General features: G+C 43.4%; 1 protein-coding gene across 1 annotated transcript in view; it reads right to left on the bottom strand.

Annotated features, from left to right (window-relative positions):
* The window catches only part of EFNB2 (ephrin B2), a 44,378-nt gene extending 30,025 nt beyond the window's left edge, over positions 1-14,353 (bottom strand). The window contains exon 1 of the mRNA XM_084285197.1: positions 13,571-14,353. Coding sequence (XP_084141323.1) covers positions 13,571-13,698 — 128 coding nt within the window. The 5' untranslated portion in view covers positions 13,699-14,353. The remainder of the gene's footprint in view (positions 1-13,570) is intronic.
* Positions 14,354-15,076: the final 723 nt, after the last annotated feature.

Here is a 15,076-nt window from a genome sequence, read left to right on the forward strand (position 1 = left end):
AACACCTATCTTTTTTTTCCTTTTTTCTGTAGGATGGGAAACAAGCTCTGAGTGTTTTGCACAAGGCAGTGTAGCCTGGCTTAGAATATTTACTGCACAGATAAGGCCCAAAATGCTGAAAATACGTATGATTTTTTTTTTTTTTTTTAACAAGGATAGCAAAGGATTATTTTCAAAAACAATTTTAGATTTGATATTTGGTTTTTATACATGACCTCCACATAAAGCATTATTATCAGCAATTAACTTTTTGTTTTATTGTGCAGAAAGCAATTACTGCTTTGCAAGAAGCACACAGAGCACTAGACAATTCTGATCCACTTACTAAATCAATGCTGGTTACCACAAAAGAACCACTAATGTGCTTAGGATGGTCCACTAACTAAGAAAAAAGGATGGATATGACCAACATTCTATTTTAAGTGTATTGTATTATAATTTCATCAGCATTTACAGAAATATGAACCATCACAACAGGGCTGGACTTACTTAGTTTTAACAATGAGGGAATTACTCCTCCAATCATCACTTGCTATCTCTCACACACAAGCCTGTGAGCACACATAAGCACGCTCTCTTTTTTACTGCATTTCAACAGAAACATGCTTTCTACCTAGAGTTTAAAAACTGCAAGTGGCTGCAGTGGAAAGCAGAAGCCAATCTGTATAAATAGCTTATTCTGGGGAATTTCTGAAAGAGAAAACACTCAGTAGGTACATTGTAATTAGTTGCTCTTTCTACTTACCTCTTGACAAATGATGCATGCGGGTCTGGATGAGAGCCCAACTCTTGACCCATGCCACCACTACACACTTCAGTACTTCAAGCAGAACCCCCTAACCTCAGCACTCTTTTAATTTAATTTTCTTTTTTCCAGAAAGGCAGCATTGGTAATGCACAAAATGAGAACTAGACATGATTAGCAACATTGGAATTCTTTCGGAAATGCTTCATATAGCTGTGCCCTAAATATATCTGAGGACAGCTTTCCGCCTTCAATTCATTCCAAATATGTAGCATGTTTCAGGACTGGGTTAAAGGAGAGAACATGGAAACTCACTCTCAGCACTGTTCCCACAATGCTTAAAGATACACATTTACAACATTTGCAAGCCTTTCAAACGTAAGACATTCATGTGATCACTATTTTAAATACAAGAGATACAGAAATACAAGTTTTACCACCAAAAAAAATAACCTTAAAAATAAACATTTTTTTGGATAGCACTTTACTGCCCCCTTTTGCACTTTAACATTAGAACAGGTTTCAACATGAGTATACTTCTGTGAAACACTGCTAAGAAATGGGCTAAAAAGACAGAACATTGAGTTTACACACTAAGAAACTACCAGGCACTGCTCTGGAGACATATTCCACTTACCTAAGCTGTAAACAAATGAAACATCTAGCTTTCATTGCCCTTAATTTTCCATGGAAGAGATCAGCAATGGATGGTTTAAATGACCATTTTCCATTTTAATCTGCATGTATATGGGCAATGGAGAAAGAAAGGGGTACTGCTCATTAACGCTAGTTGTCTATCACAATTTTCTAAAGCAAAGATCATCTGCAACTTGAATTTCGTTTTATTCAACAGGAAGAAAAGAATGACAAAGGGCTTTCCAGTCTGAGGCCATTCATGTGTTAGCAATCTCCTAACTGAAAGGATGGGTGTAGCCTTCAGAAGAAAACTTCACAAACTGGCAGGCAAGGATATTTTCATGAAAGGTGAAGACAAGAAGCCTAGACATTCAAATACCCTGCAAGCCTACAGGCATAAACCCGTTCTGCAACTCCGCATTGCAATTACAGTCAGTGCAGAATTCATGTGTGTCTGTGTGTGTCCATATATATCTACAAAAGGTAATAAATCTACAGTCTAGTGGCCAGTTATTTACAAAATACTAATTCATTATGACAGAGCCAGAGGGGGACTCGTCCTGCCCCTGCCCTCAGCTTCCATTTGACAAAGTCCATGTGCTGCTGTGTACACTTATATTTAAACTTAATCCATTTTCCTCTGTCATCCTACAATTACAATACAAGTCACAATAATATTAAATTTCACAGCCTACAGCATTGCACAATTGAACCATTACTGTAATGAAAACTGACTCCCTTTGATATTAACACTGGTGTTTTCTCTCATTTGCTACCCATGAAATACAGGAAGAGACCAATGTTGTTTTAATTAAAGAATTGTTGTTCAAAATATGCTACTGGGAATATTAAAGTAGTTCTTTGCTCTCGCAGCAAAGATAATCAGGTATTTATATGGTTTGGGTTTTTGAAAAAATAAAGAAAGTCTGTGCCATGGATTCAGTGAAACACAAAACCACCGCTCTACTTGCGCTCGCAGAGGCAGGGTGTGCCAAAACCAAGAAACATGGCGCTTTGTTGAAAAGATGCAGAGCAGTAGTTAGCATGGAACGGAAAGTCAAACCAAACCATGTGTGCTTCTTACACAAGTCACTGAAGTCTTTGCTGTTAGAAAGCTAACAGAGACCAGCTGTCATTTGCAAAAGAACTACTTTTCAAAAAGGGCACTGTAAATCACAAGCTATGGATGGAAGAAAGAAACAATGAAAACAGATTGTTCTATTGCTGTGCCGTTCCGTGCTCTTCTCCATTTCTATTACAGAAACAAATCTCATGTCAGCCACAACGCAAGGATACAAACCAAAGTTTTCAGTCTTCCTTAACTACAATTTGTTCACACCTGTACAGTCTTGTTCCAAGACATGCTCCAAGCAAAGTCTATAAAAGAGGGCGGGGTCTGTCTTCTTACTCAATGAGACATTAATAATCAGTGATGATATCTCAAATTCAAAGAAAAAAATTCAGCTGCTTTGCAGTTGTTAGAAAAGATATTACTGCATACCATTTGCCTGCATAAGGAAACATTTGGAAGCTGAACAAGTTGTTAACTCACAACTTTCAGGAAAAGTTATGCCAAATCAACTATGATGGTGTCATCATAAGACAAACCAAACGTATTTTGGCAAACCTTTGTTATGCAAAGATTTTCAGAATCCAGCTGCAACTCACTTTCACTCCTACCTATACTGCATCCTTTTTCTCTTTATATAAAAAGGACAGTTTTCAGATGGAAAAGGGAAAAAAACAAAAAACAAAAACAACAACAAATGAGCAAAAACCCAGATGAGACACCTACAATTGGCCTGCAGTTGCATCTCACATTAAACCCAAGATTCAGCCACTGGTAAGCGTGGAGATCCTATGTTAATTACCAACCTTTCCAAAGTCTGACTAACTTGCAGAAGCAGAATCAAGCATGACCGCCTCTGCTACCTCCAAGACAGCAGTAATATCTGAACTACCAAAAAACAGCTCTTGCCCTACTGCAGTGCTGAGCCTCTCGAATTAAGATAAGCTGCCAGTGGAGTAGTTTAAAAATGCCCAGAGGTGTACTCATCACTAGATTGGACATCCCTACCCAGGTGGAAAAGTCCATCAGAAGGTTTCACCAAGCGGCTGGAGACCGCAGGAGCCTCAGCCACTCCATTTTGATCTGCTTGCTGCCCTGTGCCTGTGTCTCAGCCTCTACCACAGGGAGGCTCAGCATGGTCAGTTAGTCACAAACCAGATTATCCTTCAGGGGTTAACCTGATCTGCTCTGGGGATCAACTGAACTTCTCATATCAACCAGTCATCTGTGGAAATGCATTGGCATCACACTGAACTGCAAACAAAAGCACAGAAAATTGGGTACAGGCAGAGCTACCAGTGCAGACAGAAGTCTAGGAACAAAGGTGATGGACCTGCTCGAACTGTCCCAGCCAGCATGAGGGATCACCACCAGCACAGCTGTGCTGGTAGCTGGCAAGCTACGTGGAAATTAAGACTCACTCCAAGTGCAGACAGGGCTGTAGCTTCTGACATCATTTTCTGATAGAAAGAAATGTAATGAAGCTTCAGAGAGACGTGTATTTGTCCAACCCCAAAAAACCTTTTCACTCTGGCCTTGGTTCAAGACAGCTCATGCTTAAATTCGTCCCGCTTCAGCAAAAATATTCAGCATTCAGCACATGCTCAACATAAGCGGAAGAGCTCAACATGAGCTCTTCTGAATGAGGATAGTTTCCTGAGTCAGGCTCACGGAGCAGAGTTCAGTCGTGCTCATCTTGCTGTCACACACTGATCCACAGAACTGAAAAGATTACATTAAGAAATACATTTATGAAAATTTACCTTTTCTCTTCAAAAACTGTCTAAAATGTCCAATAAAATTAGAAGGAACAACAATTACCACCAAAAATCATGGATTTTAGAATATTTATCACACAGACCAGTAATCTTGCCTGCCAGTGTGACCTTCCTTGTTCAGCTAATCCATGTAGCCTGGAAATACCTTGGAAAAAAAGAAAAAAGAAAAAAAGAACCAAAAAAAATAAAGGTCAAGTGTTGTGCAGTGATTAAGCTAGACTGCTTCTGAACTAAACAGAAATTAATTAAACATGAAGAAAGCAACTGAAGTGTGGACAGTGAATGCTATGGGACTGCAAAACCTCAAAAGGAGTCAAGATATGCCTAACTCCAAACTTGCACTTTCATCCTGTCAGGTATAGAAAGCAACTGCTGCTCAGAAGGTAAGTAAGCAGATGGCAAGCACCAAAAAAAATGAAAATGCAAAGTGATGCACCACTTGAAGAGTTAGAACTGTAGTTATGTGTGCTTTCACCAGTGCTCACTGCATAGGTTCCTTAAACAAACTGCTTCAAACTTGCAGAACATCAAAAGCCAGATGGGCCTTCCTGAATGAATCCACAGGCAAGGAGCCAGGATTCCCGTTTGCTGCAGAAATAGGCCTGGACTTGATTTGAGTCTTCTCAGCTCTGACAGGCTGGAGTCTGGCAGACCTCCCAATCCAAAATAAAATAGCATTCAATTGCAACTAGGCTTTAACTAATAATAATAATAATAAATTTTAAATCCCTCTTATTAGCTTTAACATGCACTTCCCTTTACAGCGCATTGTTCACCTTTCCCACCACTGTTCTTTGGTTTGGGTACCTAAGCAAATACACTATTCAAATAAACACTAACAAAACAGTCAGAAGCAATTGACAGCATCACAGATTTTTCAGGCTAATGTATCATTACAGCATTTAGCCTATCCTCCTGTGCATTCTTTATCCTTTGAAGTGTACACAGTTCCAAATGCTACTAAATAAAGTTTTGCAAATTCTATTTTAGCCATTAATCACAAGACATTTAAAAAGAATGCTGTAGGTTGAAAAACCATCTTATAGTTATGTATATGCTATGCATCAGGAATGATTCACCTAGCAACATAATCCTCTACCAGCCTTTATCTTTTTTGGCCTGGGACCTGCTTTTAAAACCAGAAGAAAGCATAGACTATTACATCAAAGTTTAAATCAGCTGCATTATAATTATCGTGCTGATACCGCAATAAACACTGGGTGTTGGCTGGCCAGGATTGCCAAAAAAGATAGAGGTCCTGCCCTTATTCACTGTCTTTGACAGTGTATATAATCACATCAAAGGAAAGTTCTCTCCATCACAGTTAGCAGAAAAAAAAGATCTGGATGTTCTCTTTCCTTGAGTAAATGATAGATTTTTGTTCATTACAATAAAAGTTTTGCCTATAATGAGAAAAACAATTACAATGTAGAGCCCCTGAAGGCTAATGTAATACTCACTAAAGGCACTGGAAGTATTTTCATGGAGTTGAACAGGACCTAGATGGAAGCCTTAAACATGTTTACCTACTTGCAGCTGAAAATACAAAATACTTAAGGACATTTTCAAATATGGAATTTAAAATTATATATTTGCAAACCTGTACTTAAGACTTCTCGAAGACTTCTGAAAATCTGGCTAACCTTAAACATTAATTTATAAGCACAAAAAATAACAAAACTAACAACTAATTCAGAACGACACTGAAGACACTACAAGTCTAAGCACCAGTTTAAGGAATGTCTGTGTGTGCTTTGTCATTTCATTTTTGAAGATGGAGCTGTCCTCGAGGGCAGAGGAGCAACGGCAGAACTGTTTTTCGTTCTGCCATTTTGTTTTCATACTTGGCGTTCAGAAACAGACTCACTGAAAATGTGCTTGTTTTCTTAAATCGTGCCCCCTCGCTCTCCCCCTTTAGGGAAACTCAGTGCAGACTGCACAAGCCCCGTCTTAAGTCCATCTCTGAATCAACCTCTGCGAATAAATACTATTTCAGGGAAGTGGCACCTGCAAATGATTTTGTGTGGGAGCACACAGTCCTGGCACACGCAGCACAGGGAGCCCCCTCCATACAGCAGCACCACCTATTCCTTTCTGTGCCTTGCCAAACGCACCGAGTCTTATCTCGCACATTTCTGAAATGTGACATGACAGGCAGGTTCGAAAGCTAAATGTTGGATAATGGTTGGCAAACAAAGGACATCGGTTTTTGCATTATTTCTTTAATTACTTTAACCCTTGTTCTAACAGAAAGCATAAGGCCAGAGTAATTCAGCTTCTCCCTTTGTCATTTGCCTGCCATAAATATGCACCAGTCTGCATTTGAAAAGCTGAAGGAGGCCGCAAGCTTGCTGGACATTTATCATGCTCTGTTCCCTGTTAACAAGCAAATACTTTAGTTGAATGGCCCATTAGCAATCATTGTCAAATGCAGAATGCAAGGTGCTTGGATGTGACCGGCCTGTAAATTAGATGAGGGTGCCCCTGTGCTTTGGAGAATTTCAGCAAATGAATTGGATCTTTTGAATATAGATTTCTGAAGGTTAAGCTGCAAGAGAGGAAACATATCTGAGTACTTCAGACTTTCACCAATCTGTTCGGCTCCCTATATGCACTTGTTTATTTTTCGTTTGTTAAATCGCATCAGCAGCTTGACAGTTTGGGTTCTGGAGTTGCCTTTTCAGTCAGATTGTGAAGCTTTCCAGCCTACTATGGGGTAGGATAAGAATGATAAATTTAAGCATGTAATTAACATCTTCATAAAAAAATAGAAAAGGGGGGGGGGGGGGAAAGAACCTTAAAAAGTGTCCAAGCCACTGCCAAAAAAACAGCATGAATCCCATTTTGCCGAGCTCATCCGAGGCTCGTTCCCACTAAAGAAAGACACAACTGTTATTGTAGACTTCGGTGGTTTTTTTCCCTTATGTCTAGACTCTGCCTAACAAATGCAGAATGCTTTCTTTTTCCCTCAGCAGTCAAATGAGCAGGCAATAAAGTAAATACTTCTCATTTGAATGGTACCCCGATTTGCAACGTAATGCTGACTTTAAGCTCTGGGTGTTTATGGTTGTCATTTGGGTAGAAAAGCAAGCCGTAACTACTTGGAAAGCTCTTTAAGAGAAAAGGCAGGGGAAAAAAAAAACAGGCAGCTGCACTGGGAGAGGTATTTTACTACCTTTACAGCTGCAGATCGCTTAAAATAAATGACAAAGCAATGGCTACAATCTCGGCTGGCTGAACGCAAGAGGCTGACAGCAAACTCATCCCAATGATGGGGTGGGGGGGAAGAGGCAGATGCTTATCTCGTTCATTTCTAGATTTCAGCCAGCCACTCAGAAATAAATACCACCTAGAGACTAAGCCAATCAATTTGATTATCTGCAGTTTTACTGGCAAATAGGAATTAATTCTGGTTTGGGTTGTTGTTGTTGTTTTTCCCCTTCTTTTATATTTCTGCAGAGTGGGAAACAAGAAACGCTGAAACACCTGGCTGGGGTGCGGACAATGCAGTATGTTTGTCAGTGCTGCTCCCGTGGAGTGAGGGATCGAGACCTTGGCCCGAAACAGAACCAAAATCTGTTCTCCTGGTCTCTGTTCTCCTTCCACCCAACCCCAGCCCCACCTGTCCCCCCCTGCCCCCCGTGAAAGACAGCCAGGCCTGCAAGCAGCCCACCCAACAGCACAGCTGCTGCAGGGCCAGGCCTGGACAAGGAGAGCCATCCCTGCCTCACCACAGCCTCAAGCTTCAGCCGGCCCTTGCTCCAGACGGAGCAGCAAATGAAATCTATCTTTACCATATTATACACCACCAATGAGCAAGAACTGAGCAGCTTTTCTTCGCTGCTTTAACCAGCCTGAGCCACAAGTAGGCCTTTCATACAGCCTAATCCCGGCCCCGAGTTTTGTGCAGCTCTCACATAATGCCTCGCAGCCCGGAGCAAGGCCCTTAGTCTCCAGCACCCCTTTCAGAGACGTGTCATTTCTAACATCAAGCTAATCTATATGTTGCCATGGCATCACCCTTTATCTGCCTTTACATCTTATGAACTGCATGGATTTACCACATTATTTTTATCTGAAAGACAGAAAATGGTGGTTTTATTGCCATACAATCAGATTACTGCTGCTAGTTTCTCTATGCCTTTTTACCATACTTCAATCAAAAGGGATCAGTTTCTTTATACTCTGCCCTTGATTTACATTACATCTGTAAAGACCTAGTCTGGGTTGTAATCCCCTTATTAACTATGACCAGGGTTGATTTGCCTAAAAATAAAAGCAAATTGTGTCAGACCTTTTCACTTTGTTTTTGATTCGGAACTACAAAATGGATTACTAAAGAAATCTTCAGAGTTCACACGGCTGGTATAGTACTGAATTTAAAATGAGAATTAAACAAGTTAAACATGGGAGCTGTGTCAACGGTTTACATTTTCCATCATGGGAGAAAGGCTGAACTGCATTTGTCTTTGTGTTCTCCAGCTTTAAAGAGACAATGAAGCCACAGGAGTTTTTCCAAGCTCTTCTAACACTGTCTATTTGCCATCCTCCCTTCCTCTGCTTTTCAGGCAACTCCCTCCCAAACTCTTCTCCCTTGCCGCTCCCTTCCCCCTCCACCCTAGAAAAAGCCTCACTCGAGAGAAGAGTGCTCTGGTTAAAAGTTTATAGTTCTATGGCACTGCATATTTTAATCAAAATATTTCAAGCAGCGTAACATTCCTATTTAAGTTTCCACAACGCCTCACAAAGAATGAGCTCATAAGCAAATCCATGTAGATGTATGATAAATGACCTGAAAAACAGGTTTCTTTATGTCAGCAGTCAAGGAAGGCAGACATTAGGCACACATGAATAACATTTTAATCACTACTTTTTTCTCAGAAGAACACTTTCTTCTCATTTGCAACAAGCAATTTCTAGTACCGCAGGTTGCACGACACATGAAGACCAGATCCTCAAAAAGGCCCTGGTTCTGGCTGCTGTGCAAGTCTCCAAGGCCTGTCCTGGCTGACATGCCACTGCAGTCACCTCAGGCCCTTTGCTGCCTTTCCATTACAAGAACCTTCACCAAATTTGCAACAATCTTAATTGTCACACCTCAAGCAATGCAATCGCCTTACAACAAAACAGGAAAAAGGAAGAAAAAAAGAGAGGGAGGGAGGAATTCTTGTGTGTGGAAAGAGGGGGGGGACATACTGATTTTAGCTTGACTTTTAGTCACTGCTTTTCTAAAAGCAATTACTTCGTTAAACAAAGTGAAACAACATGGCACAGCTTACAGATAACATGCTTTATGATAATTACGATAAATAATATATCAGTTATACTCCCCCTGTAAAAGGCTAGGGGAAAATAACCAACTGAAAAATCTGGACATTACTTCATTCTGAATTCATTTTGCTAATTCACTTGTGTTAAGACCTGGCTATAAACACCGGAGATGTTTGGAAATGGACTGGAAGACACCACTCACTTCTTGTATAAGCATGCCAAGTGTCAACAGCTATGTTTTGGGTACAATTTAGAAGCATGTGTTTAAATCATTTTAACCTTCCACTCCTGTTTCTTCAGCTTGAAGCTGCAATTGTTGAGGTTAGAAAGTGCGCTCCCATGACACCGGACTCCTATATAAATTCTTGTCTAGCAAGAGGCTACCAAACATGTTGTGAGGTATCGTTTTAGCAAGCTCTTTGTGCTTCGGCAGGCTCACTTGTCCTGTGAAACAAGGACTGTCCATTACCTACAGTTTATCATCCTGACAAAATGTGAGGAATGTGGATGTGAAAGCACTAACAATTCCACCCCTGGTGCTTTCCCCTTTTTTCTCTCTATATTAAAACCGACAAGATTAACCCAAATGCAAACTGCAGAGCATAGTTCAAGGGGCTATTCAATCGGTAGTGAATGTGCATTTGTTTACCTACAAAAATAAGAATTTCAGAAATAATGAGAAGCAGACTAGTCTATATGCCACTGAATAGCCCATTTAACAGGGTCATCAATTGTAGTTTATTTTATCAGTTTCTGACATGTGAGCATTCATTCAGAGATGGGCTGTGAAATATCCCATATATAATTGGTTATAAGAGATAGAGAGAAACAGCTATGTAATCTAACTTAATCAGTGTCAAATGCAGCAGTTTTGAGGATACGCTTCCACATGTTACCAAGGAGAACTGCCTTGCTCACCAGCCTATAGCACACAAGGCATAGAGACGCTCAGACAGAAACAATGGGTTTTGAATGAGATTTTGCGAAGGTTTGACTGAAATGCACTCCACGACACTATGCTCTGTCATACATTTCAGAGGCAGTGTTGAGTGCTTGGGAGGTGAAACTGAGGTAATCCATGATATCTATATATATTGTTTATCTTGGCAGAAACAGCACAGGCAGAAAGTCCCTGATTAAAAAGCGTCAACAGGAGTTAAGTCTACAGAATAATTTCTCACTGCATTTTCAAGATCATGATAACTAACTTTCTTCAAATAAGAAGTCTGTAACATCTACAAAAACATCTGCAATGATGACATTTAACCTCCCAAGCTATAAAGTCAGAGGTATAATTATCTTATGTCACTTAAAATACACCTCTTGTGACTCGGTGGAGGCAATGAAAGTAGAGCTCAAGGAAGGGAGAAAGGAGCTGAGCAGGGCAGAGAAGTCTGTGTTCAGACAGCTACCGTGTACTCTCAATCCCAGCCACCTGCTAAAAATTACAACCTCTAAACTTCAGTGCAAAACCAATTCAGTTTATATGTTCACCTTAACCTAAAATTTATTATTTCTTACTTTATATTAACCTGACTAATAACTTCTCCCAGCATTTAATTGCCTACCTGTTCAGCAGATTTATGTGTTGAGGCTTTCAATGGAGTTAAATGAATAGCTTCCCTGAATAAATTAACCAGTACCAAAGATAGTTATTATTTCAAACCTAGAAAGGAGCTTTATTATACTACGCTGAGATCCTTTCAGCAGCTTACTTCTCAAGCGTGTTGAATCCCAAGCGAGGACAACCTTGTCTAAGGAGAAATTATTCAGTATCCTTTGGGCAAACAATTGTGACAAGAATTAGTAAGAAATCCTGCTCCGAGAAGTGGAGCTGTCTCACCAACAGCAATATTGGTAATACATTTGTAAGCTTCCTCAAAGTATGGGCCTCCAAGTGGCCTATAAATCACTATCCCCAGCAATTGAAAAGACTAATTTTAATAGTGTACTTCTTCACTGTGGTGATTAAGCCCCAATGAATCACTCAAGAAAACTCAATTACATCAACAGCAGAACCTATTTTTAAGCATGCATTTAAGTTGAAAAAGTAATTAGATATTATCATTAGATCTACCATTAACAACATTGAAACCTTTTTTTTTTTGTAATCAAATAGTTTAGAATTACCCAAATGGAAACAACTTGTATTTGATAAAGGCAGCATATCCCCAGGCACTATAAGATGGGTTGAATTCTGCTGCTTGGATACTTTAATTTCACTGATGGCTAATAAAAGCTACAAGGTAAGTTTAAAAAAAAAAAAAAAAAAAAAGCAAAACAGGTTGGAACTGAAGGAGCAGCAGAGGAGAGGCCAGAGCAGCAAGCTGTTCTGCATTGGAAGAGTGACCTCTGTAGGAAAACGCTGAGCATAGGGCTGGCGATGCAAACCTCCAGGGCTGAGCCAAGCCTGTTTTCCACACGCACAGTAGGCCCACTAATGCAATGCAGCCCCACCTTGCAGCCTGTGACTTTTGAGAACTCACACAGCACCGCAAAGCCCACTTTATTATCACCTACTTCTCTTTATTCTCAGGTGTCATGCCATACCACCTTTCTTAAACCAAAGAAAGGGCTTTAAACTGCACACATCATAGAAGTGTGGAGCCAGAGACTGGAGCTAAACTTTGTTATCCTAACTGGCTTCCCACCTAGTGTATGTGTAAATAAAACGAACATTTGCCGCAATATTAAGAATAAAAACACAGAAATGGCTATTCCACGGCCTTCCTATCAGTTTTCATTTTTTAAAATTAAAGATTAGGAAACTTCTCTGTAAAGAAGTCACACAGAGATACAGCAAATAGTTTCATTATTGAAAACTGCTGGCATAAAACCTGCAAGTTTTTCCTCAGCAGGAACAATGGTAGGGAATGATGACAGTAAGACAAGACTTGATAAACTTGAGTTGCCACTTTTAATTCAAATTTTTAAGCCTTCCCCAATTTTTTGGAGATCCTGCCACCCGCACAGAATTAAGCCCCAGTCCAGGAAATACTCCATTCTTCTCATTTCATTGCAACCTAACATTTCCTCTAAAAAGTCCCCTGGGAAAACGAGACAGATACTCCCTGGATTTAATTGGAAATTTTAAATTCAATTAATACAATGCATACAGTTTGCTTTTAAATATATATTAAAGATGTAATGTAAGTTCGAATAAATTATTTTAATCCATTTCTGGTTTAAAACTTCCTTAACTTATTACAGACTATCCCTTCCTAGCCAAGGAAAAAAAAATTGCTACGGTGTTTTTAATCACAAAAGTTCAAAGGGTTTCACAGCCGGACGAAGCCAACTTTTATTTTGCATATGTCAAAAAAAAAATGAAAGGGACAGAAAAGTTTTCCTCAGATACACTTTTATTTGTTAAGACGGCCCACTTTCCGAAGTGCTCTTCTTTCCCAAAGCCCAAGTTCCTTCTGTTTAAGTTTTTAAAGAATATGCTATTTAAGTTTTTAAAGGATGTGCTATTTTAAGATGTGGCTTTGATAGCGAAGCCCTGGGAGCCCATGCAGTTTTTTGCCGGGGTTTGCTAATGAAGAATGACACTAAATGGTTGCGTGATGGGTAGCTCTCACTTCATTACTCACTGACATGTGCCTTGATACCATCAACTCCACCACCAAATTTAGCCCTGCTCTACGCAGATGCAAGCCCGCCGGAGTCAAGCGGGATGAGTTTGCATCTGCGGGCGGAGAAGTTGAGGAGCACCCACACACCCACCCAGCCCCTTCCCGGCAGCGCCGCCCGGTGCCTCCGGCCCCGCGGCCTCCGCCGCTCCCACCGCGGGATGGCGGCGGCTCCCCCGCGGGGCCCTGCACCCCTCCCGCAGCCTTCAGCCCGGTGCTACCGCCCCTCCCCGGCCCGGCCCGACTCCCCCCGGCCCCGCTCCGTCCCGGTGGGGGCAATCAGCGGGGTGCCACCGCCACACGGCCCCGAGAGGGCCGGATCCTGCCGGGACGCCCCCCTCCCCACTCCGCCCTGTCCCGTCTCCTGAGGGCCGCGGCAGCGTCCCCCCGCGGAGGGAGGAGGAGGAGGTAGAGGAGGGTGGCGGTGGCGACGACTTACTTGGGGTTGGAGGAATTCCAATAGATGGGGTCTAAAACGATGGACCTGGCCAGTGCAGTTCTGCATAAAACCATCGCGACTCCCCAGCAGTACTTCCAGGCGGAGCCGTCGCGCCTCCGCGCTGCCATGGTCGCGGGCGGCACCGAGCCCGTGCCCGGCGCCTCGCCAACTCCGCCGCACCTGGGCGGGCGCCCGGTATCCCCAAGGCCGGGACGGGTGGGAAAAAAAAATAGAATACAATAATAACAAAATAATTTTTAAAAAAGATATCACACGAGGCGGCGGCGGGTCGATGATGCACTTGGCGAGAGCCGCGACAGATCTACTGAGTCATGTATGCCAGCCGCACGTAGGGCATCGATTCTCCTGCGAGGTAAGATCCCAGCCACCTCCGAAGTAACGACGGCGATAAGGAGAAAAAAAAAAAAGCAAACGCCTCAGTCCTTCCTCTCACTCGGGGTCTGCCGGCTGCCTTGGAGGATGCCACTCAAACTGCCAACTCCCATTTGGATCCAGTGCGCCATACACATTCAGTGTCTAAGGCTCGCGTGAAAAGGAGTAGAAAAAAAAAAAAAAAACAACACAGCAAACGGTGGTGGGAGAAATAAAAAGGGCTGGGCAAAGGGGGCACAGCCCCGGCAGGAGGCTCCTGCTACGTGTCTCTCAGCGCTGCCCGCAGTTTGCAATCCACACAGGCACCAGCCCGGGCTGTTTCGGGGAGCTCGGGCGCAACCGCGAGTCAATAAATCCACTCCGAGAGTCACCTCCCCCGGTCCCGGGGAGGCGCATCCGCAGGGCTCCGGCTCCCCCGGGGGGCACCGCCGCTGTCCTTGCCGCCGGCGCAGGGCGAGAAATAAAATTAATTAAAAATAAAGCAGAGCGCGGAGGGGGGGGGGGGTCGCAGCGTCAAAACCTCTCCCTTACGAGATCCGCAGTGCGCGCCGCGGCGGCAGGAGGAGGAGAGCGCCGGGCGCGGGGCTCAACGCGGAGCAGACGCGGCTCCAGCCGCCGCCACCGCCGTTCCCCCGCCGCCTTCTTTCACCCGAGCCCCCGCTGCTGCCGTCACCGCTCCGCTACCACCACCACCGCTGCCGCCGCGAGTCCCCGGCGCAGGAGCGCGGCCGGCGGTAGCGCGCCGCCGTAGCCATATAAGCGCGGCCCCGCCGCCCCGCCGCCGCCGCTCATAGGGCCGCCGCCGGGCCGCCGCGCTGGTTGGGCGCCGCGCGTGTCACTTACCGCTGCCGCCGCGGCGGGCGGGGCCGAGCCGAGCCGTGCTGAGCCGTGCCGAGCCGGGCCGAGCCGGCAGGTAACACCCCCCGGCTGTAACACCCACCCCGGCTGAGCCACCCCCCCCCCCGGCCCCGTAACATACACACACACACACACCCCTCCCCGGTCTGGGGGCGGCAGGCGGAGAGAGGGAGAAGCCCGCGCGCTTCGTGTCGCTTTTTAGCTGCGTGGGGCGAGAATGAGGAAAACGAGAGACTGGGGGGAAAAAAAAAAAAG

The sequence above is a fragment of the Netta rufina genome (assembly GCF_964035555.1).
Source record: "Netta rufina genome assembly, chromosome: 1".
Classification (NCBI taxonomy): Eukaryota; Metazoa; Chordata; class Aves; order Anseriformes; family Anatidae; genus Netta; species Netta rufina.